Source organism: Uloborus diversus, chromosome 1 (assembly GCF_026930045.1).
Source record: "Uloborus diversus isolate 005 chromosome 1, Udiv.v.3.1, whole genome shotgun sequence".
Taxonomy (NCBI): domain Eukaryota; kingdom Metazoa; phylum Arthropoda; class Arachnida; order Araneae; family Uloboridae; genus Uloborus; species Uloborus diversus.
Genome location: NC_072731.1, coordinates 245,760,570 through 245,787,104, shown reverse-complemented (window position 1 = coordinate 245,787,104; position 26,535 = coordinate 245,760,570). Strand labels below are relative to the sequence as shown.

Sequence of the window (26,535 nt, the reverse complement as noted above, 5' to 3'; positions counted from 1 at the left end):
TTTGTGTTTCTAACTTCCTGATGTTTTCATGTTACACATCTTATGTACGTGTGTGCCTCATTTTATTTTAAAAATTCGATAAAAACATTGAATCTTCATTACTGGATGTTTTCGCTTTTAAAGGCTTTAAGTGATTTACTTGCAGTCATAGTAGGGCTGCGGAGTCGGAGAGAAAATGACCTGCTCCGACACCGAGAATTTTAGAGCCTTTGGCTCCGACTCCTTTTCCTCAAAATCAGTCCGATTCCGACTCCTTTTCCTCAAAATCAGTCCGATTCCGACTCCTTTTCCTCAAAATCAGTCCGATTCCGACTCCTTTTCCTCAAAATCAGTCCGATTCCGACTCCTTTTCCTCAAAATCAGTCCGACTCCGACTCCGCAAGCACTGGCAGAGTTGCGGACTTCGAGGGAAAATGACCGACTCCGACACTTAGAATTTCAAACCGATTCCCCACTCTTTTACCCCAAAATCAGCCTGACTCCGACTCCGCAGCCCTGACTAAAAAAATCAATTGTACTGAGCCTGTGTGCCGAGGAAGGCACTGAAAAACCACCATTTATTTAAGAATATTTTACCAAATTTAATAACATCGACAATTTTTGATTATAGAAGTTTTATGATGCTTTTTACAAATGCTTCAAAGACTTGTATACCTCTTTAACATGTCTGTTATTGTTTTTTCTAGATAAATATTTGGAATTTTCTTCTTTATAATTATTTATGCATTACGACTTCTTGTTAATTGCTTCGATGCATGGTTGCTTGTGGTTTTGTATTAATTCAGCAATGTGCGCGCAATGCATTACTGCAAATGGAGTGTTTTGATCGTGCATTTTTCCGTTAAAAACAACTACTAATCTTTATCTTTATCTTTACTAATAATAAAGCTGAAAGTCTCTCTGTCCGGAGGATGTCTGTAGGATGTCTGTGACGCGCATAGCGTCTAAACCGTTCGGCCGATTTTCATGAAATTTCGCACAAAGTTAGTATGTAGCATGGGGGTGTGCACCTCGAAGCGACTTTTCGAAAATTCGATTTTGTTCTTTTTATATTCTAATTTTAAGAAACTTTTTCCGAGCAAATGATCACAACGTGGAATAGCAAATTACGAAATCATCATAACGTGGAACCGTTATAAGCCATGGGCGAGCCATTTAACATAGCCAATTGGCGAGAAATTCATCCTCCATTATTTGTTAATATTCAGGCGAACCAATGACCTTTTAATTTTCTACTACGGGCAAAGCCGTGCGGGTGCCACTAGTTCAATAATAAATTTGTAAATGAATAAATAACATACACACAGGGTTCGACAAATCGACCTCCCGTTTTTGGAGAGGACCTGTGGAAGTTGTGAGGAAACTGGGGTGGAGGAGGTTTTAGTCTACAACAGTGTACTGCTGTGGTTTATATAACAACAGTATACTGCTGTGGTTTATACTGTGTTTAGTCCACAACAGTATACTGCTGATCTGCAGATAAATGGCAGTATCTGCAGAAATGAGATATTTGAAGAAACGCGTTTTGAACTCCACACTAACAATGGGAAAATATTGAAATTAGACCTCTTTTTCGCGCTCTTTTTTTTTCAGCTGAAACCAAATAAGCAAGCTTGTACAGTGAAGCAAACCTACTGTTTGATCACGGATTGTATGTAATTTGGCAATCTGCCAAATAAAACAGGGGAGAAGGGGAAATGACGATGGGATTTTGATGCACGCGTTTTATGATGTCATTAATGCCTTATTCATTTATATATATAGCGTATATATAGATATAGTGTATATATAGATGTACCGTATATATAGGGGCCTTAATTTATTGCATTTTCAAAAATAAAATAAGGGGAAACAAAAATAGTTACCATGGAAACAACAAAAAGAAAGAAAAATATTTTCATTTCGTTCAGGAGCGTAAAAACAAAATGGTAAACTCAAAACTTTGTTGTGAATGAATAAATCAATTATTTTTTGTTGTGAGGATATAGATCGAATATACTTTAGATTTAAAAAAAAATGTTGCTGTGAGTAAATTTCCATTTTTACAAAACTAAGGCTAAATACTAGGGAGGCAAAAGTGCACATCTGAAACAAATCAACTAACATCCCTATAAACTAATAGATACGTCCATTTCCGCCTATAAACCAGATATTAGCCTTTCCATGTAATCGATGATCAGACAATACAATAGATGACAAAAATGAAAAAAAAAAAAAAAAAGAAAAGAAAAGAAAAATGAAAATTTTGCAGTTACTGCACTTTACCTGCCCACGGCAGTATAAAGGGCAATAGCTGCAAACTTTTCATTTTTTCCTTTTGTTTTGTTGCATTTTTGTTATCTTTGTACGTTATCCTTATTGTACAAGCTTGCTTATTTGGTTTCCGATCCGGGGAAAAAAAAAAAAAACGCCTTTCTACCAATATATTGAAAACCTATTTCTGTAGATACTACCGTTTACCTGCCCACTGGAAAGTATAACGCGCCGTTTGCAGTAGTCGCAATGCCGTGGCACGGTGAGGTCCGACAAAGATTTAAATGTAAAATAATAATAATAATAATAATAATAAATTTTTAATGTGTTTTGGTCTCATCATTAATGTTTTTGTATTTGGAGAGTACGCCGGCTTGAAGAGATTTAAGTTTCAAATTGGCACATGAAACAATTAAAAAGGACTTGAAACTGTCTACAGTGAAGTCCCGATACAACAATGCCAATACAAAAAAATATCCACGTCAGAGAAAAACCGAATTGCCATTGTATTGTTTGAACTCCACTACAACGAAATTCCCGTTAAAACGAATAAAATTTCCAGTCCCCTGAAGTAAGTTCGCTGTAACAGGAATTCACTGTATATACTCTATTTAAAAAAATAACTTCATTTCCTGCTCATACCTCAGTAAAACGTTTCTATGCAAGACAACAGCAATCAGTGAGATAGACTTATTTTATGACGAGTTTCTTGTTATTCGAATGTACAAGTAGTTTACGAATGTGATGGGCCTTTTCGAATTATTTTAATCAGCAAAATAAAAGATTTTACACTGTATTGTCCACTTGAAAGTTATTTCTTGATCCTCAACTGCTTCTTTTCGTTTCGTAATTAGACGCCGCGCACCAAGCAAGGGATGTAAAGGCTGAAATGACTGCAATAGCCTGGAAAATAGAAAGCACAAACACAATGAGGGTTGAAATAAATTTTTATTTCAATGAGTTTTAGAGGGCTCAAGAGGTTAAGCCCTTTGAAACTCAATAGGAACCTTGTAAAACTCAAATTCTAAAGAGCTAACTTTTAAAAGTTTGAATTTTACATTTTTTTTTTATTTCATTGAACTTTAAAGGTCCTGTTTGCTCTTTGATTAGTATGGTTCGTTCCATGTCAAATCGACAAGGCATTTATCCAGAGAATCTCACATTTCACTTTCAGAAATCTTACTCTTTAACATTTCAAATTTATATATGACTTCAAAAAAAAAAAAAGAAAAAAATCTATCATTCATAATTGCTGAGTAATTAGTTTTTGAAATTCGTTAAAAAGGAATTTTTTGAATCCTACTATTGGTTCACAATCTCTATCTCTTTCAATATATATATATATACAGGGTAATTATAATTAAAGTTACCCTGTTTAGACCCCTCTATTGACCGTTGTACTCATTGGATTTCGATGAAACTTGGAATATAGGTTATATAGACCATGGGGAGTAGGATTATGCAATAAAAAATTAGTTCAAAAATCTACCACCAGGTTAGAAAAGGGCGCATGAATCAAATAAGACGGAGACTGTGTCACAAAATCGATTTTATTTACAGAATTTGTTCAACGTGCATTCTCTCTGCGTCAATCACGTGTTCAAAACGTGTTATAGCGTGAGCCACAGTTGATGCACGAAGGGTTTCCCTATCAATAGCATGAACATGGCGCCTTATACTGTCCTTCTTTAATTCAGGCACCGTCCGTATGCTTCCACCATAGACCCGATCTTTCAGGAAGCCCCACAACCAGAAGTCACACGGATTTAGGTCCGGCGATCGCGGGGGCCAAGCTGTAGGAAAATGCCTAGAAATTGTCCTGTCATCACCGAAATGCATACGAAGCAGTGCTTTTACTGGACGAGCAATGTGAGGGAGTGCACTATCTTGCATAAAGACAGTTGAGTCCAAACACGCTCGTTGTTGCAAAGCAGGAATGACTTGCTGCTCAAGAAGTGCGCAATATCGGGGACCTGTGACGGAACAACTTTTAAAACCTTGCGGCGTGGTCTCCTCGAAGAAATAGGGACCGAGGATGAAATCACCGTTGAAACCACACCATACGGTAATGTAATCGGGATGCAGTGACTGTTCATACACAACATTGTTGTTGCCGACTGTTTTACGTGTGTAGAGCGCCCCCTATCGTACATTTTTGAACTATTTTTTTTATTGCATAATCCTGCTCCCCATGGTCCATATAATGTATATTCCAAGTTTCATCGAAATCCGATGCGTAGAACGGTCACTAGAGGGGTCTAAACAGGGTAACTTTAATTATAACCACCCTGTATCTTGTTCAAACGTTACAACTCAATTTTCAGCCACTTCCCGTCATCGGATTCTTTTGAAATTTCGCGTGCGACCTCAGACCTCATGAAAATGCAATACTCTAAAATCAAATTAATTAATTATTAACTTATTCTAATTTTAATCTATATTTTTGCATGAGTCCTCTAATATAAGGACGAAAAAATGCTCGCACAAATTAGAGTTAAATGTATCAATCTTTTCAAAATATTTTTTGTACTTAAAAAATGATGATTTTTATCTGTTGCGGGTGTGACTGTGTGGTTATACCCACAACACGTGTAAGTCATCATTTTTGACTATAAAAATAATGTTGGGAAAGTTGACACTTTACATTGTGATATATATATATATATATATAATGGTTCTTTATAAAGTGAAACCCCGTTACAACGAAATATCCGTTTCATTGAAACACTTTTTCAATCCCAATTTACTTGCCATAACTTGAATTTCATTACAATGAAATTCCCGTGACAAAATTTGCTCTCCGTTCCCGAATAAAATTGCGGTTCTTTGAAGTTCGCTGTAACGAAATTTTACTGTATTTAAATATTCTAAAATTAAGATATAAAATTTAAAATTCCTGGCAACCAATGTGACAATCAATGTGACAACATTTCATTGTTACACATCATTGTTACATATCAATAATAACAGCAATCAATGTGAGATTTTGGCAAATTCAATTAAAATAGAAATCTGTCCTCGAAATAATAGTAACACTTTACATGAAACAACACAACCAGTGTAATGCACTGCCCTAAATCACATTTACGAATGTTTCCAAGATTTTTATGGTTAGCTCAATGCAAAACAATCAATCATATTTTGGTTTCCTGAAATATACCGATAATTAAAGAAAATTCATTTAAAACTATAATGCGTTCACGGGAAAGATAGACTAGATGTAAACAAATAAATGCGCTATTTGGCATCCTGAATCACAGGTTTGGCTGGAACAAGAACGAATTAGTGCCAAGCAGACGATGAATACGAATGACGTTGGTTAACTTCTTTTTGTTCCAGAGTAAAGTCCCAAAACTGGCATAGTGGCAAACCTTGTGGCAGTTCGTTCGTTTACTTTCGGTCCATCTTTTCCATGAACAGAGTATATATGTACATCCCAAGTTTAGTATGAGACATTAATCAATCGAGGTGCTCAAAATTTCGCTGTGCTCGGGTGTAACATTTGGATAGAGCATGAAAATAATTAAAGAACTTTACGGCCACTTTTTGTGAAATTGATATTTTTGACGTTATTGTTGCTCCAAACCATAGATATTATAAAAACTTTCTAAACGAGCTAATGTGTGCATCACATGACTTCCTTTTACTCCAATTTAATGTCATTTCCTCATTACTGGCACTTTTAATGTGATTCAATAGTTTACTCTCTAAATAGCACCAAACAGTGGCCAAACTGAAACCAGATTTAAAAATAAAATCCTCCAAATTTGTCGCCAAGTTGGTGAAAAAACCAAAAAACTGACAACATATCGCCAAGTGTCCGCCAAATTATAACACCACTTGAATTTGCATCGAAATTAAGAATGATTTCCCCCCCAAAAAGGGCAAAAAACCCCTTTAGAAAAATAAACAACAACACTCTATCAATAATAAACCTTTTGCTGATAAAATATATTGACTTGCGATTTTATAATATAAAATGTTCAATGCGAATTATAATGTGAATTTACATCGAAATTAAAAATGATTTCCTTCCCAAAAAAGGGGCAAAAGACCCCTTTAGAAACAACCGAATGCAACCAAAAGGAGAGGTGTACAACTAGACCCCACTAGGAGTCTACGTACCAAATTTCAACTTTCTAGGACATACCGTTCTTGAGTTATGATACATACGCAAATCCGCACATACAGACGTCACGAGAAAACTTGTTGTAATTAACTCAGGAATCGTAAAAATAGATATTTCGCGTGTCTATACGTTCTTAGGCACTTATCCAAATGTGGTCGAGTCGAAAAAAAATTTCAACATTCATTCGGGGGTTAGTAAAATAGAAATTAAGGTCGATTTTTGAGTGAAAATTTTTTCACGAATACAATACTTCCTTTTTACTTTCTTCTATATCTAATACATAGAAGAAGGTATTGGATTCGTGCAAATTTTCGAATTTCGAATTTTGACGGATTCGAACGTTTTGAGGTGTGCTGAGTCCATTTCGACTATTTTTGGAAAATGTCTGTCTGTCTGTGTGTGTGTATGTATGTGTGTGTGTATGTGTGGGTGTCACGTCTGTGTGTGACCAGTTTTTTGTGGCCGCTCTACAGCAAAAACTACCGCATGAAATCGAACGAAATTTTGTACACATATGTGCCCCTATGTGAACTTGTGCCCATTGGTTTTTGGCGCGAATTCCTCCAAGGGGGGTGGAGCAATGGGACGTTTTTTGAGTTACGCGTGCTTGCTATTCCTCAGGAAGTAACTGGCGGAATCAGACAAAATTTGGTCCATATGTTGCCATTAACAGGAACAGGTGCTGATTCAATTTTGGTGTCAATAACTCAAACGGCGGTTGAGCTATAGAACGTTTTTTGTCGTCAATTGTGACTGCTGTATCTCAAGAAATAATGAACAGAATGAAAGAAAAATTTATCGGCAAGTAGTCCTTAGTGGGTATAAGAGCTGATTTTATTTTGGTGTCAACAGCTAAAAAGGGGGTAGCGCAATCGCCCGTTCTTTTTTTCCATTGTGAGTGCCCTATCTCAAGAAGTAATGCTACGTTCTGGTTGAAATTTGGAATATATGTGAATCCATATGTAAACAGGCTTTGGTTCAATTTTGACGCCAATCGCTCCAAGAGGTGTTGATTTTTTTTTTTGAATAAAAATAGCTTTATTAATGCAACAATAAGAAAGATAAATCGTAATAGATTGTCGTCTGCGTATTTCTCGTGATTTTAATTGAATGGAAATGATCGGAAATATTATCTCAATGATTTAAAATTTTTATTTGTAATTAATTCAAGCAAGGCTTTTAAAATAACTTTCAATTTTCGCTCTTTGCTTTGCTTTTGCAATAATTCAGACATTGGGATGGTAGTCAAGTTTTTGCATGTGTAATTTTGTTTTTGTTGGGAATATTGCTTCCTCGTCAAGCATGGGGAGGGATCAGAAAAAAAAAGAAAAATATAGAAGAAAGTTTCGTGATGGCCACAACATACTAGTTTGTTAAGGGAAGTCAAAACAGTTCTTATTCTGCCTTAAGAAAGGCAATGATAAAGTCAGGTACATAATAGGTTCAGATATACATAGAAAAACCAGAAATTAAATTTGAAAAAATAATTACTTTAGCTCTGCCTGTTTAAAATTAAAAATTTAGGTTTAAATCTGAGTGGGAAATGTTTCGAGAATACAGTACTTTCTTTAAGTATTTCGTAGAAGAAGGTAAAAAGGTAGTTGGGAATAAATAAAAAAAAAAAAAAAACATTAATTCGAAGATTATTCTTTATCGAATTAGTAATTTTTATACAGGAAAATTTGAGATATTTAGGTTCTGGTTTGCCAAAAATATTGCTCATTAATGGTCAATGCCATTCCGTAAATTCAAGGAAACAACTGATTATGAACTATTTTCTTTGTTTTTACAATGTTCAATGGCATGATCAATAACAATTAGTGGTCACTGATAAAAAAAAGGTAGGGAATAAATAAATAACTCAATTTTAAAAGTATAATGACGTTTTTTTTTCTTCATAAATTGTACTTACACCAGCTGCAGTAAGTTTCTTCTCCGTATAATCTCCACCCTTGACCAAACCGGCGACCCCAGTTGCAAATAGAAGACAGAAAAACACTGCACCATGCACATAAACCTGTGAAAAAATACGTATTTCATATACATGTCTATTTCTCGACCGTAAAAGTTGATTGCTTTTGATCAGTGCTGTAATCGTAAAAATAGCAGAAGTCATATTGTACATAAATTTAAAAAAAAAAAAAAAAATTGAATTTTGACCTCTTGAATTCAAATTATGTTTTTCGCAATCACGAGTATGTGTGTGTGTGTGTATGTAGGCATGAGTGTTTATGTGTGTGTGGGGGTATGTGTGTTTGTGTGTAGGGGGTATGTGTATGTGTGTGTAGGCATGTGTGTTTGTGTCTGTGTGCAGGTATGAGTGTGTGGGTAGTTGTGTGTATGAGTGTTTGTGTGTGGTGGGGAATGTGTATGTGTGTGTAGGCATATGTGTTTGTCTCTGTGTGCAGGCATGAATGTGATTAGTGTGTGGGTAGTTGGGTGCAGGCATGATTGTGATGAGTGTGTGGGTAGTTGTGTATGTGCAGGTGTCTGTATGTATGCGTGAGTATGTATGTGTTTGAATGTGTGTGTGTATGTGTTTGTGTATGTGGGTGTATGTATTTGTGTGTGTGTGTAATTGTGTATGTATGCGTGTAGTAAGTGTAGGATATTGATGCAACCTGGAGACGGCTTTCGCTAGAGGAGCAGCATCGTGAGGATCCGGTCGACGGTGATGCTGCAAAGGGTGCTGGCGGGAAAATAAAATGATAGCATATCGAAACAGTCAAGTGAGAACAATAAACAATCGTGATTACTCAGAAATAAATAAATAAATAAATAAGAGGGTATACGTTGAAACCTTAAAAGGAGGGCGATGGATAACATGAAAATGAAGGGAAAATGTAAAATGTGAGGAACTTACTGAAAGTATACACCCATATTTTACGCACAAACCCTCCTGTGGATTCTCCGTGAAATGCCTTAATTCTTGGATGGCTCGGTTTTCATCAACAGAAAACCAATATACCAACAGCTCGGTTATCACGTCCAGAGACTGCAGTTTCGTCCTTTTTAATAGGTTACAGTACCTCAAAAATGATGACACGATCAACAGAAAACCACCTACATGCAATATACCAACAGCTCGGTTATCACGTCCAGAGACTGCAGTTTCGTCCTTTTTAATAGGTTACAGTACCTCAAAAATGATGACACGATCAACAGAAAACCACCTACATGCAATATACCAACAGCTCGGTTATCACGTCCAGAGACTGCAGTTTCGTCCTTTTTAATAGGTTACAGTACCTCAAAAATGATGACACGATCAACAGAAAACCACCTACATGCAATATACCAACAGCTCGGTTATCACGTCCAGAGACTGCAGTTTCGTCCTTTTTAATAGGTTACAGTACCTCAAAAATGATGACACGATCAACAGAAAACCACCTACATGCAATATACCAACAGCTCGGTTATCACGTCCAGAGACTGCAGTTTCGTCCTTTTTAATAGGTTACAGTACCTCAAAAATGATGACACACGATCAAATATACAGAACGTCCACCACCTACATGCAATATACCAACAGCTCGGTTATCACGTCCAGAGACTGCAGTTTCGTCCTTTTTAATAGGTTACAGTACCTCAAAAATGATGACACGATCAACAGAAAACCACCTACATGCAATATACCAACAGCTCGGTTATCACGTCCAGAGACTGCAGTTTCGTCCTTTTTAATAGGTTACAGTACCTCAAAAATGATGACACGATCAACAGAAAACCACCTACATGCAATATACCAACAGCTCGGTTATCACGTCCAGAGACTGCAGTTTCGTCCTTTTTAATAGGTTACAGTACCTCAAAAATGATGACACGATCAACAGAAAACCACCTACATGCAATATACCAACAGCTCGGTTATCACGTCCAGAGACTGCAGTTTCGTCCTTTTTAATAGGTTACAGTACCTCAAAAATGATGACACGATCAACAGAAAACCACCTACATGCAATATACCAACAGCTCGGTTATCACGTCCAGAGACTGCAGTTTCGTCCTTTTTAATAGGTTACAGTACCTCAAAAATGATGACACGATCAACAGAAAACCACCTACATGCAATATACCAACAGCTCGGTTATCACGTCCAGAGACTGCAGTTTCGTCCTTTTTAATAGGTTACAGTACCTCAAAAATGATGACACGATCAACAGAAAACCACCTACATGCAATATACCAACAGCTCGGTTATCACGTCCAGAGACTGCAGTTTCGTCCTTTTTAATAGGTTACAGTACCTCAAAAATGATGACACGATCAACAGAAAACCACCTACATGCAATATACCAACAGCTCGGTTATCACGTCCAGAGACTGCAGTTTCGTCCTTTTTAATAGGTTACAGTACCCTCAAAAATGATGACACGATCAACAGAAAAACCACCTACATGCAATATACCAACAGCTCGGTTATCACGTCCAGAGACTGCAGTTTCGTCCTTTTTAATAGGTTACAGTACCTCAAAAATGATGACACGATCAACAGAAAACCACCTACATGCAATATACCAACAGCTCGGTTATCACGTCCAGAGACTGCAGTTTCGTCCTTTTTAATAGGTTACAGTACCTCAAAAATGATGACACGATCAACAGAAAACCACCTACATGCAATATACCAACAGCTCGGTTATCACGTCCAGAGACTGCAGTTTCGTCCTTTTTAATAGGTTACAGTACCTCAAAAATGATGACACGATCAACAGAAAACCACCTACATGCAATATACCAACAGCTCGGTTATCACGTCCAGAGACTGCAGTTTCGTCCTTTTTAATAGGTTACAGTACCTCAAAAATGATGACACGATCAACAGAAAACCACCTACATGCAATATACCAACAGCTCGGTTATCACGTCCAGAGACTGCAGTTTCGTCCTTTTTAATAGGTTACAGTACCTCAAAAATGATGACACGATCAACAGAAAACCACCTACATGCAATATACCAACAGCTCGGTTATCACGTCCAGAGACTGCAGTTTCGTCCTTTTTAATAGGTTACAGTACCTCAAAAATGATGACACGATCAACAGAAAACCACCTACATGCAATATACCAACAGCTCGGTTATCACGTCCAGAGACTGCAGTTTCGTCCTTTTTAATAGGTTACAGTACCTCAAAAATGATGACACGATCAACAGAAAACCACCTACATGCAATATACCAACAGCTCGGTTATCACGTCCAGAGACTGCAGTTTCGTCCTTTTTAATAGGTTACAGTACCTCAAAAATGATGACACGATCAACAGAAAACCACCTACATGCAATATACCAACAGCTCGGTTATCACGTCCAGAGACTGCAGTTTCGTCCTTTTTAATAGGTTACAGTACCTCAAAAATGATGACACGATCAACAGAAAACCACCTACATGCAATATACCAACAGCTCGGTTATCACGTCCAGAGACTGCAGTTTCGTCCTTTTTAATAGGTTACAGTACCTCAAAAATGATGACACGATCAACAGAAAACCACCTACATGCAATATACCAACAGCTCGGTTATCACGTCCAGAGACTGCAGTTTCGTCCTTTTTAATAGGTTACAGTACCTCAAAAATGATGACACGATCAACAGAAAACCACCTACATGCAATATACCAACAGCTCGGTTATCACGTCCAGAGACTGCAGTTTCGTCCTTTTTAATAGGTTACAGTACCTCAAAAATGATGACACGATCAACAGAAAACCACCTACATGCAATATACCAACAGCTCGGTTATCACGTCCAGAGACTGCAGTTTCGTCCTTTTTAATAGGTTACAGTACCTCAAAAATGATGACACGATCAACAGAAAACCACCTACATGCAATATACCAACAGCTCGGTTATCACGTCCAGAGACTGCAGTTTCGTCCTTTTTAATAGGTTACAGTACCTCACGTCCAAAAGTACCTCAAAAATGATGACACGATCAACAGAAAACCACCTACATGCAATATACCAACAGCTCGGTTATCACGTCCAGAGACTGCAGTTTCGTCCTTTTTAATAGGTTACAGTACCTCAAAAATGATGACACGATCAACAGAAAACCACCTACATGCAATATACCAACAGCTCGGTTATCACGTCCAGAGACTGCAGTTTCGTCCTTTTTAATAGGTTACAGTACCTCAAAAATGATGACACGATCAACAGAAAACCACCTACATGCAATATACCAACAGCTCGGTTATCACGTCCAGAGACTGCAGTTTCGTCCTTTTTAATAGGTTACAGTACCTCAAAAATGATGACACGATCAACAGAAAACCACCTACATGCAATATACCAACAGCTCGGTTATCACGTCCAGAGACTGCAGTTTCGTCCTTTTTAATAGGTTACAGTACCTCAAAAATGATGACACGATCAACAGAAAACCACCTACATGCAATATACCAACAGCTCGGTTATCACGTCCAGAGACTGCAGTTTCGTCCTTTTTAATAGGTTACAGTACCTCAAAAATGATGACACGAAAAATGATGACACGATCAACAGAAAACCACCTACATGCAATATACCAACAGCTCGGTTATCACGTCCAGAGACTGCAGTTTCGTCCTTTTTAATAGGTTACAGTACCTCAAAAATGATGACACGATCAACAGAAAACCACCTACATGCAATATACCAACAGCTCGGTTATCACGTCCAGAGACTGCAGTTTCGTCCTTTTTAATAGGTTACAGTTTTTAATAGGTTACAGTACCTCAAAAATGATGACACGATCAACAGAAAACCACCTACATGCAATATACCAACAGCTCGGTTATCACGTCCAGAGACTGCAGTTTCGTCCTTTTTAATAGGTTACAGTACCTCAAAAATGATGACACGATCAACAGAAAACCACCTACATGCAATATACCAACAGCTCGGTTATCACGTCCAGAGACTGCAGTTTCGTCCTTTTTAATAGGTTACAGTACCTCAAAAATGATGACACGATCAACAGAAAACCACCTACATGCAATATACCAACAGCTCGGTTATCACGTCCAGAGACTGCAGTTTCGTCCTTTTTAATAGGTTACAGTACCTCAAAAATGATGACACGATCAACAGAAAACCACCTACATGCAATATACCAACAGCTCGGTTATCACGTCCAGAGACTGCAGTTTCGTCCTTTTTAATAGGTTACAGTACCTCAAAAATGATGACACGATCAACAGAAAACCACCTACATGCAATATACCAACAGCTCGGTTATCACGTCCAGAGACTGCAGTTTCGTCCTTTTTAATAGGTTACAGTACCTCAAAAATGATGACACGATCAACAGAAAACCACCTACATGCAATATACCAACAGCTCGGTTATCACGTCCAGAGACTGCAGTTTCGTCCTTTTTAATAGGTTACAGTACCTCAAAAATGATGACACGATCAACAGAAAACCACCTACATGCAATATACCAACAGCTCGGTTATCACGTCCAGAGACTGCAGTTTCGTCCTTTTTAATAGGTTACAGTACCTCAAAAATGATGACACGATCAACAGAAAACCACCTACATGCAATATACCAACAGCTCGGTTATCACGTCCAGAGACTGCAGTTTCGTCCTTTTTAATAGGTTACAGTACCTCAAAAATGATGACACGATCAACAGAAAACCACCTACATGCAATATACCAACAGCTCGGTTATCACGTCCAGAGACTGCAGTTTCGTCCTTTTTAATAGGTTACAGTACCTCAAAAATGATGACACGATCAACAGAAAACCACCTACATGCAATATACCAACAGCTCGGTTATCACGTCCAGAGACTGCAGTTTCGTCCTTTTTAATAGGTTACAGTACCTCAAAAATGATGACACGATCAACAGAAAACCACCTACATGCAATATACCAACAGCTCGGTTATCACGTCCAGAGACTGCAGTTTCGTCCTTTTTAATAGGTTACAGTACCTCAAAAATGATGACACGATCAACAGAAAACCACCTACATGCAATATACCAACAGCTCGGTTATCACGTCCAGAGACTGCAGTTTCGTCCTTTTTAATAGGTTACAGTACCTCAAAAATGATGACACGATCAACAGAAAACCACCTACATGCAATATACCAACAGCTCGGTTATCACGTCCAGAGACTGCAGTTTCGTCCTTTTTAATAGGTTACAGTACCTCAAAAATGATGACACGATCAACAGAAAACCACCTACATGCAATATACCAACAGCTCGGTTATCACGTCCAGAGACTGCAGTTTCGTCCTTTTTAATAGGTTACAGTACCTCAAAAATGATGACACGATCAACAGAAAACCACCTACATGCAATATACCAACAGCTCGGTTATCACGTCCAGAGACTGCAGTTTCGTCCTTTTTAATAGGTTACAGTACCTCAAAAATGATGACACGATCAACAGAAAACCACCTACATGCAATATACCAACAGCTCGGTTATCACGTCCAGAGACTGCAGTTTCGTCCTTTTTAATAGGTTACAGTACCTCAAAAATGATGACACGATCAACAGAAAACCACCTACATGCAATATACCAACAGCTCGGTTATCACGTCCAGAGACTGCAGTTTCGTCCTTTTTAATAGGTTACAGTACCTCAAAAATGATGACACGATCAACAGAAAACCACCTACATGCAATATACCAACAGCTCGGTTATCACGTCCAGAGACTGCAGTTTCGTCCTTTTTAATAGGTTACAGTACCTCAAAAATGATGACACGATCAACAGAAAACCACCTACATGCAATATACCAACAGCTCGGTTATCACGTCCAGAGACTGCAGTTTCGTCCTTTTTAATAGGTTACAGTACCTCAAAAATGATGACACGATCAACAGAAAACCACCTACATGCAATATACCAACAGCTCGGTTATCACGTCCAGAGACTGCAGTTTCGTCCTTTTTAATAGGTTACAGTACCTCAAAAATGATGACACGATCAACAGAAAACCACCTACATGCAATATACCAACAGCTCGGTTATCACGTCCAGAGACTGCAGTTTCGTCCTTTTTAATAGGTTACAGTACCTCAAAAATGATGACACGATCAACAGAAAACCACCTACATGCAATATACCAACAGCTCGGTTATCACGTCCAGAGACTGCAGTTTCGTCCTTTTTAATAGGTTACAGTACCTCAAAAATGATGACACGATCAACAGAAAACCACCTACATGCAATATACCAACAGCTCGGTTATCACGTCCAGAGACTGCAGTTTCGTCCTTTTTAATAGGTTACAGTACCTCAAAAATGATGACACGATCAACAGAAAACCACCTACATGCAATATACCAACAGCTCGGTTATCACGTCCAGAGACTGCAGTTTCGTCCTTTTTAATAGGTTACAGTACCTCAAAAATGATGACACGATCAACAGAAAACCACCTACATGCAATATACCAACAGCTCGGTTATCACGTCCAGAGACTGCAGTTTCGTCCTTTTTAATAGGTTACAGTACCTCAAAAATGATGACACGATCAACAGAAAACCACCTACATGCAATATACCAACAGCTCGGTTATCACGTCCAGAGACTGCAGTTTCGTCCTTTTTAATAGGTTACAGTACCTCAAAAATGATGACACGATCAAAGCAATTTTTATTGCTTATTTCAAAACTAAAAATTATTCTGAACACAGGGGGAAAAATTCATTGCTTTAGTTCAAATATTTAAAACGTTATGAGTGGTTTTCGACCATGCTCGCTATGTGTTCTTATGCAAAAAAACTTTAAACTGCTTTTTCTCGATCATGGTTTTTTTGTGTTTTCATGTCATAAGAATCTCTAAGGATTTTTTTCTATTAAAGATACAGCTTTAAAGTAACACTTTTTGCAATTGGGATAACATGCTTGACAAAACTGTGCATTGGATAAGCATTTTATAAATTACTCAAATGTTTAGAGCATGTTAAACCTTTAAAAGCCATTTGAAAAAGAAAAAGAACTTTGATTTTTTACATAATTAATCACAGAAAATGTTCTAATAAACTCATAAGTAAATGAATGCACAGATTTTTAGAGATGATTATAGTGATCGTTTAGCAAAAAAATATTTTTAAATTAGTGCAAAAATAGAAAAACCTTAAGAATTTTAAAAAATTGAAATTTTCCTCAATTTTTTGAATTTTTAAAAAAATAGGCAATATTTTTAAATTTTGAAAATAAATTATTGATTACAAAATAAGTATGCATGTTATGGTTTCAAAGAAATATAACATTTACTTAAATTTAAAAAATTTTTTTTGAAGGTACTGTGACCCCTTAAGGACTCATCAGCCTGGAATAGTGAATAACCGAGCTGGAGGAAGATCTCACCTCATTGAAGCTGAGAGTGCCAACAAACCGATAGATGAAGTAAACTTTTCTCATTGGCATGGTGCGGTTTAACTCGTAAATTGAAGGTAAAGCTTGGGTATTCAGCAGTAAGTTACAGCTATTAGGCCAGCCCTAAGGCAGAACTACAGTGTCTCCCAAAAGTGTTCGTACACCTACGATTTTCAATGAAATAGGCCATTATCCATTGGTTAGAATTAATATTTCGCAATAGGTATTTTATTATAAGATTTATGATCTATATTTAACAAAACTACATGAAAATTTTTAATAAAACATCAAAACATAATTTTTAAAAAATCAAAAACCAAAAATTGTCGGAAATTTTATCTCACAAAAGTCTTCGTACACTTTGAAAAAATGTCATAAAATTAGCAAATAATCTAACTTTTTACAAAGTTATTTAGTAGAACATCATGCAGTATCAACAAGAGATTTTAAACGTCTGGGAATAGATTTCATTGTTTTTTCTTTCTTTTTTTGCGTAATTTCTGAGTAAGTGTTCAACCACAGTTTGAGTCTTACTGTTTCTAGCTCTATTTTCGTTTCAAAGCTGTATTTTCGTAATCTAGTCCCCAGATATCTCTAAATATGTTCCATTAAGTTCAAATCTGGAGATTGAGGGAGTATTTCTAAGCTTAAGGACAATTTTTGAGGCACCAAACGCAAACGTGTGCTTCTTATCGTTATCTCGATAAAAAACAAAGTTGTTTCCGATTACCAAATTTTGGGCTAATAGTTTAAAATTGCTTTTTAAAATATTTAAATGAACATCATGATTCATTATTTAATCAAAAAATTCCAAATTTCCAAGTCCTGTTGCTGTAATGCACCCTCACACTAAAACACTTTCACCGTCCTGATTAACTGATCCAACTAAGTTCTTCAGATTAAATTCCTCATTTTTTCTTCTATTTACAATTATACAACAATTTAACCCAAAATGTTGAATTTATTTTCATCTATAAGTAAGACGTTGTTCCAAAACGTTTTGAGCTTATTTATCATGGATTTTGCGACGGAAAGCGTAAGCTTACTGTTATTCGCACGAACAAGAAAATTTCTGCAGGAAGAGGTCCCATTTAATCCAGCTAAGCAGAGAACTTGGCGAACAATTTTAGGTGAAAATTAAACGTAAAATGTTTCATTAAAGTCTGCAGAAATTTTTGCAGCACTCAAATGTGTATTTTTCATAATTTTTTTAACTGTAAACCTCCGATCACGCATTGTTAACTTTGCCAGTTGACCTTTTCTTACCGTGTTTTCGATCTGATTCTTGTCTTTAAAGCATTTTATCAAGCACTTCACTATAGAATGGTATAAATTACCTAATTTAGCTACATTTCAAACCAATTTACCGCTACTGTGAGGAAACAATTCAAATTTCGAATGGTGTTTCAAATACCAGTCATTTTAAAGTAATACGCACAATATTAAGGAATAAATAAACAAAAAATTAAAGCCAAATGACTTTAAAGGGTCAACACAATGCAAAAATAATAAAAAAATGACATATGATAGTTTTAATCATGAATTTATTCGAAAAACATTGAGTGTACGATGACTTTTGTGGCGTATTATTTCTCCGTCTCTTCATTTTTTGACAAATTTCAAAAATAAAATCTGGCAATATTTTGAAAAAAACTACTGGGTTTTATTCAGATTGGCATAAGAATGGTGTGAAAAAAAATTGGACTTCATATTCAAATTCAGTTTTGCGTTATTTTGGTTTTACTACAAAATTTCAAGGTGTACGAACACTTTTGGGAGCCACTGTACATGCAATACATTGATGGTAAAAAAAAATTGCATCACCCGCGTCGCAAAGGATAGGAATATCATCCCGACTGCATTCAACACACAGTCAAGCATCCCGTATCCCAGATGATGTGGGGATGTATTTCTGATCAAGGAGTTGGTGGGCTTCACTTTGTGCAAGGAACAGTTAACGCTCAGGTGTGTATTGGCATTTTGGAGGAGAAATTGCTTCCTAATATCCGGGATCACTTTACTACAGTTCCAAACGTCATTTTCCAGGTTGATACTGCTCCGTGCCATAGGGCAAGACTGGTAAGTAACAACTCGAAAACCTTTATCCTGCCATTAGACTTAAATTGACATGGAGTTAAGTAATGTTTTTTCCCTAAACTCACACGCAGGATCAGAAATGGAAAAATGAGCATGGGATCAGCAGTTTGCCTTGGCCCGGAAACAGCCCCGATCTACGTAAACAATTATCGGATTCCTGCCGTTAAATGTTTATTTCCTAAGTTTTGCAGAATTTCACATACATTCACCGTTAATCGGTCGACCAAAACTTCTCACATAATCCCATTGTTGTGAAGATGTGAGGCTTTTGCAATTCTTTTTACCAGCACTGTATACCGACAGTCTAACTATCGAAGGAACAAAAGTCAAAAGAACCTGATGTTCTTTGGACTTTCGTTTCTCCATTACGAGCGTTATTTGACTTTATACTGCTTGAATCTAGCAAAGACCGATCCTCAAGAAGTTGAATGTCATTACTATTGGAATCGGAACAAAGTCTTGCTGTCTTTTATCCACCAATTTTTGAATGCTAGTCGTTAGTTCATAGTTGCATCCAATGAAGGTAAAAATGAAAATATAAAAAATATGTATTTTGAAACAGCTATAAAAGCTTTGTCCGAGCACCGTAACATGAACTAGCCAATTTCTCGCCAATTGGCTAGTTCATGTTACGGTTCCACGTTATGATAACTTGCCCATCTTATGATAATTTTGCTCGGGAAAATGTTTCTAAAATTGGAATAGAAAAAGAACAGAATCGAATTTTCGAAAAATCGCTTCAAGGTGCCCACCCCCATGCTACAAACTAATTCTGTGCCAAATTTCATAAAAATCGGCCGAAAGGCCTAGGCGCTTTTGCGCCTCACAGAGATCCTGACAGAGAGAGATCCAGACAGACAGAGATCCAGACTTTCAGTTTTATTGATAGTAAAGAAAAGATAAAGAAGTTGATGACAATGTTAATAAAAGCTAAACCTTTAAAAACCAGTCAATCGGCAAAAAATAATTTTCTCACAAAATAATTAGGGAGTGAAAACAAAACAGATACTTACTAGATTTGAATCGTAAATTTTATTGGTTGTGCAGGCTGTAGTTAAAATAAAGAAGCTGAGGAAGAAATGGGCGCAGCCAACCAGTAAGAGGCACAAGGTAGCTGGAATCTCGCTGTAAACCTTATTGTCAACATTCCCGAGGTGAGCTGTAATCCCAATGACGATTAAGGCACCTATCTAAAGGAATACAAGAGATATTACGGTTCCTCTTCGATGTAAGAAAGCCTGACATCATCACAGAAAGTAATACACGTTTTGGCAATGGCGGATTTACTAGGGGGGCTGTGGGGCGACCACCCCCCCCGTAACCGTCATTTTCTGAAAGCAATAACATGAAATTGAAGAAATTACTAGCAATAGCTACTATTATAATCAAGTAAATTCTATAAATTTGCTCTTAATTAGTTTAAGACTTTAGTGTAGTCGAGGGTAGACAGCTTTACCCACTTTTTAATTTTTACCCAAGCTCGCCCCCCCCCCTTTGGAATGGCTTTATTGGTAAAAAGTTGGTGCACCCACCTTAAAAATTGCCGCCCGCCCTGTCTAGTGGTCAGAAAAGTCTGGCTGTGATGGGGAGGTTCCGGGTTCGAATCCCGGCTCGGGCATGGGGATGTACTTTCTCTCTCTTTTCTTTCCATTGGGTGAATACGTTGTTGTTCTGTGAATGGTTGCCTACCCTATAAACGGGTTCTTATGGCATGTGTGTACTGTGAAAGTCGGACTTCACACCAAATTACGGTACAGTTAGAAAAGTGAAGCAGCGCACCCCAAATTGCCAGTTTAGCTGGCACACAGCAACAACCTTATACTGACATGATTTTTTATCTTTCACAATTAGTCAAAAAAAAAAAATTAATTTGAATTTTGACATCTTGAATTCAAATTATGTTTTTCGCAATCACGAGTGTGTGTATGTAGGCGTGTGTGTTTGTGTGTGGGGGTATGTGTTTGTGTGTAGGGGTTATGTGTATGTGTATGTAGGTATGTGTGTTTGTGTCTGTGTGCTGGCATAAGTGTGTGGGTAGTTGTGTGTATGAATGTGTGTGTGCGTGGGTGGGTGCGGGGTATGTGTGTGTAGGCATATGTGTTTGTGTCTGTGTGCAGGCATGAATGTGTATGTAATTGTGTGTATGTGTGTGTGTATGTGTGGGTGTCTGTATGTATGTGTGTGTGTATGTGTTTGTGTATGTGTGTGTTTGTGTGTGTGTGTGTGTGCGTGTGTGTGCGTGTGTAGTTGTGTATGTATGCGCGTGTGTGTAGGACATGGATGCAACCTGGAGTCGGCTTTCGCTATAAGAGCAGCATCTTGAGGAGCCCGTCGACGGTGATGGTGCGGAGGGTGGCGGTGGGAAAAATCAAAAGACGCCAAAAACAGTCAAGTGAGAACAATAAGCAATCGTGATTGCTCAAAAAAAATTAAAAAAAAAATGCCCTCAACAATGTGGGGCAAAATGAATTCAAAATTACAAAAAGTGCAAAACAATTTTTGTTTTTAGTCATATGTCCTCCGATATGAAATTGGAACCCAAGCTGTAGAATCGACAGAAACTATCTGTATACCAAATTATGTTTCTATGCCCTGGAGATGTGTTGAAATCGCTTGTGGTCCGCTGCTCCGGAGCCGTTAAAAAAGATTCGGAACTCCACTAAATAAAACTCAGTAGTTTTTGAGACCAGAAGTCAGTCGTTATCACTCTAGTCTTTTCAACTAATTGTTAGTTTTAATTATTTTACTTGTATCTTTGTAATTTTCCTACTTTACATTTAAAGAACTTTTTCTTAGGTGCAAGATCAGTTCAATGCCTTAAATATTAAAATTAAGATGATTAGACACATTATAAAAAATTTTAAATTCGTAAACAACATAAGATTCAAAATGCTTATATGATTCAGCAGAAACGAAGTTGATGAACAATTTTAACTGAACAATTACACAGGGTGTCCGAAAAGACCTTGACACATTTAAAAAGGTAACAGAGAAGCTACAAATTGTCGTATGAATATGCGATTTTCACGAGAATACTTCACAGGTTACATTTTTACTTCCTTTTACGAAACGAGCTGATGTGTGCATCACATGACTTCCTTTTACTCCAATTTAATGTCATTTTCTCATTATTGGCAGTTTTAATATGATTCAATAGTTTACTCTCTAAATATCACCAACAGTGGCCAAATTGAAACCAGATTAAAATTAAAAAAAAAAAAAATCGTCGCCAAGTTGGCGAAAAAACTTGGCGACCAAAAGCTTGGCGATACGTCACCAAGTGTTTACCAAATTATAACACCACTTAAGTTTGCATTGATATTAACAATGATTTCCCCCCAAAAAGGTGCAAAAGACCCCCTTAGGAACATCCGAAAGCAACCAAAAGGGGAGGTGCACAACTAGACCCCACTACGAGTCTATGTACCAAATTTCAACTTTCTAGGACATACCATTTTTGAGTTATGCGAGATACATACGCACTGTGACGTGTTATGGCACAAACCGCACATGTTTTTTTAAAATGTGCCAAGAATTTTTCGGACACACCAAGTACATTATCCTCATCTATAACGAATTAACTGATTGAGTAACTCTTCGACATCATCAATTATGAAACTCATGCCATAGCATGATAATTTGATAATATTTTTTGGTAATGTTTGACCCAGGGCTCGAAAATATCATATTTACGAAAATGCCCGATATTTTGATATATATCGGATATTTTGATATCTATCCGATATTTTCAATCAGCACAAACTCAAGTCTTCAAAATAGTAAATGAATCCTCAAATCACTCTTGATATTCTTAAACATTGTTATTACAATATGTAGACTTAAAATTAACGCTTCTTTCATTATTTATACCTAATATTTCATTTAAATTTTTTTACCAATGTCAATGTAGTTCGATTAGTATTAGCTGTTGTATTCATTTTTCTTCAGTTAACCGCTTTTACATAGTTATATGATTCAGAAATAAAAAATATGCTTTAGTCTGTGCACAGTTACAAGACAATTTCTCTTTTTTTTTTGACCAACATGTAATATTTAATGAAGCACTTTTAATATGAATTAAAATTGTTATTACTAATCATTTTATGAATATAAAATAAACGAGCTGATGTGTACATCACATGACTTCCTTTTACTCCAATTTAATGTCATTTTTTCATTACTGACAGTTTTAATATGATTCAATAGTTTACTCTCTAAATATCACCAACAGTGGCCAAATTGAAACGAGATTTGAAAAAAAAAATTAAAAAAAATAAAAAAATCGCCAAATTTTTCGCCAAGTTGGTGATCAAACTTGGCGATCAGGAGACTGGCGATATATCGCCAAGTGTCCGCCAAATTATAACACCACTTGAGTTTACATCGAAATTAACAATGATTTCCCCCAAAAAAGGGGCAAAAGACCTCCTTTGGAGCATACGAATGCAACCAAAAAAGAAGTTGCACAACTAGACCCCACTGGGAGTTAATGTACCAAATTTCAACTTTCTAGGATATACCGTTCTTGAGTTATGCGACATACATACACACATACGCACATACATACGTACATACAGACGTCACGAGAAAACTCGTTGTAATTAACTCCGGGATCGTCAAAATGGATATTTCGGGTGTCTGTACGTTCCTAGGCACATATCCACGTGTGGTCGGGTTGAAAAAATAAACTCAACATTCATTTGGGGTTGAGCAAAATGGAAATTAAGGCCGATTTTTGCGTGAAATTTTTTTCGCGAATACAATACTTCCTTTTTTGCAAAAGGAAGTAAAAAGGAATATTTTATTACTTTGCTGTATTAATGATGTATTATAAATATTAACTAACATTAATACAGTGTGTAAATAAACAGTGATTATAAATACATCATAAAAATATAATGCATAACTTCTTGGTTATGTTTAATAATAAATGAACAATATTACACTATGAACAATATGATTTTTATATTGAAAATACCGTAGTTGAGAAAATAAATATCGAAAATATCAAAATAATATGATATTTTCAAGATAAATATCGGATATATATCGACGAACCCTGGTTTGACCTGCAGGGAAATGCTTTTTTTTGACAAGGCTGAACTGGATCCGGTAACTTAACTGTTTTACTGGTAAAACTCATTTTAGAAGAATGAAGAAACGAAAAGTGGTCAACAATGAAAGTTATCTGCTGGAGTTGAGGGTTAATTTACTGGACTTCGAGTTAAAATTTCAAGTATCAAAATATCAGCAAACAGGCAATTGCTTCGTTCAAATGTAGAAGCAATTTTCACGCGTCATACAATGACGGGCGATTTTCTAGTAATATTTCTAGTAATAATTCTAGTAATATTAAAAAAGAAAAAAGCAAAAATTATATTAATTTGAAATTTTGGCATCTTGAATTCAAATTATGTTTTTCGCAATCACGAGCGTGTGTGTGTATGAATGCGCGTGTGTGTTTGCGTAGGCGCATGTGTGTGGGTGCGGTGTGTGTGTATGTATGCATCTGTGTGCGTATAGTGTATGCAGTGCTGTGCGTGTACGCGCGTGTGTGTAGGCGTTCGTGTGTGTGTGTGTGTGTGTGTGTATGTAGAGATATGTGTTTGTGTCTATGTGCAGGCATGAGTGTGTGTGTGTAGGAGTGTGTGTTTATGTCTGTGCGCAGGCATGAGTGTGTGTAGGCGTGTGTGTGTATGCGTGTGTGTGTAGGATATGGACGCAACCGTTTTCGCTAGAGGAGCAGCATCGTGAGGCCGGTCGACGCGACGGTAGTGCTGGCAGAGGGTGCTGGCGGGAAAATAAAATGATAGGAATTCAAAACAGTCAAATGAGAACAATAAGCAATCGTGATTTCTCAAAAAAAAAAAAAAAATAATAATAATAATAATAATAATGATGAGATAAAGAAGGGGGAAAAACTTACCAGTTGAAAGGTCAAAATAGATTTACTTGCGATGTGCTTTTGTGTAGCTGTCGTTTGTCCCCTGTTCATTTTTGATGAATATTAAAGTCAAAATCGTCTAAAGTTCTAAAAGTCAAAAATGTCAATTTTCTTCGGAATCAAAATACCTATTATTTAGGCTGATTGTGAAGGTAAATGTGACAAAAATATGAATTCATATTTTCATCGCATAAAGAGAGATACGGTTGAAGGAAGCACACAAATCCATAATCAGTTACCATGGCGTTTACTCCGTGATAAGGTTATCGGAATGACGCTTCCAGCGCATCGATATGGAAAACTGACAATACCTCCTCCGTTGATTTGTAATTTTAATGATTCGTATAATATTATTATTCATTTTATTGAAGGCCAAAGCTCTTGTATTTTCCGGATAGGCGGTAACGTTAACACGTGGTTTTCGAATTGCTATTGCTTGCCTAAAATGGATGAAATGTTTTTCTTTTTTGTAAAATACATTAGTTTATATATACAAGGTGTTCCATTTTAACGTACAAGACCTTTATTTTCTTAAGCGTTTTTTCCTGTGATTTAATAGCCCTTGAAAAGTAGATTGTAACACAAAAAGGCCATGATTGGCATTATTATGACTCCGATGTCCTTATTATGACACCGAAGTGTCGAGTGGAGGATGTGAACCTGTGCTGCATACGCTGCACATATGTGCATGAACTGTTCGCAGGAGAGAAAAAAAATAAAAAGATAATTAATTTGAATTCTGAAATTTTGAGTTCAAATTATGTTTTTCACAATCAGGAGTTGCGACAGGACTCTACTCATTGGGGGATTTTGTTTCTAGAAACAGATCCTGTCCCCCCAAGCCTACCCCTCCTCCTGGGCAGTTATGTGTGTATAGTTGTGTGTGCGTGCATGTGTGTATGTGTGTGTAGGCGAGCATGTGTGCATGTGTAGGCTAGGCTTGTGTGTGTGCGTAGACCTGCGTATATTCACGTAGGCGTGAGTTTATGTGTGTAAAGGTGTGTGTGTTAGCGTGTATGTGTGTCAGTGTGTATGTGTGTATAGAGAGCGCGTGTGTGTAGGATATGCACGCCACCAGATTCCGGGGGACATTGGTCAGGACCAGAGCAGCCGCGCCTGCAGAGGACGGTGGGCGTGGTGCTGCAGAGGCCCCTGGTCCAAGCTGAAAAAGGAACTGGACCTCAAAGACGGTCAAGTGAGAACAATAAGCAATCGTTATTGCTCAAAAAAAAAAAAAAAAAAAAAAAAAAAAAAAAAAAAACCCGACTTATTTGTGCCACGAATGTGATGATTGATTTGGGGCACAAATTGTTTGTTAAAAATGTTTTTAATAGAAAGTCTTATTTATGTAGTTGACGAGTTCAAAAAGAACAATGTCGCAGCGTACCGACATTTTTTCCTGTGATTTAATAACCCTTGAAAAGTAGATTGTAACACAATATAATAAGGACATGATTGGCATTATTATGACTCCACTGTCCTTATTATGACACCGACGAGTCGAGTGGAGGATACGAACCCGTGCTGCATATGCTGCACATGTGTGCATGAACTGTTCGCAGGAGTGACCAAAAAACGAAAATAACAACCTATTTGTGCCCCGAATGTGATGATTGATTTTTTTCGCTTTCCCAGTGAACTAAATACGGAATTTTTTGTAATGTTTTTGAGTTTATCAAATGTAGTTAATTATCCTCATATAAATAATAGCCGATGAACGAGTAACCCGCGTGTTTCAACAATGAAACTTGCGTTACGGCATAATTATTTGATAA

The 26,535-nt window shown here is 36.9% G+C and overlaps 1 protein-coding gene across 1 annotated transcript; it reads right to left on the bottom strand.

Annotated features, from left to right (window-relative positions):
* Nucleotides 1–2,933: 2,933 nt before the first annotated feature.
* On the bottom strand, nt 2,934–24,966 carry LOC129226419 (uncharacterized). The gene is made up of 4 exons (XM_054861022.1): nt 24,743–24,966; nt 19,830–20,006; nt 8,295–8,399; nt 2,934–3,156 (listed from the first exon to the last, which is right to left on the bottom strand). The coding sequence occupies exons 1-4, from the start codon at nt 24,809–24,811 to the stop codon at nt 3,079–3,081; spliced, it is 429 nt and encodes a 142-aa protein (XP_054716997.1). The 5' UTR covers nt 24,812–24,966; the 3' UTR covers nt 2,934–3,078.
* Between the last annotated feature and the right edge of the window lie 1,569 nt (nt 24,967–26,535).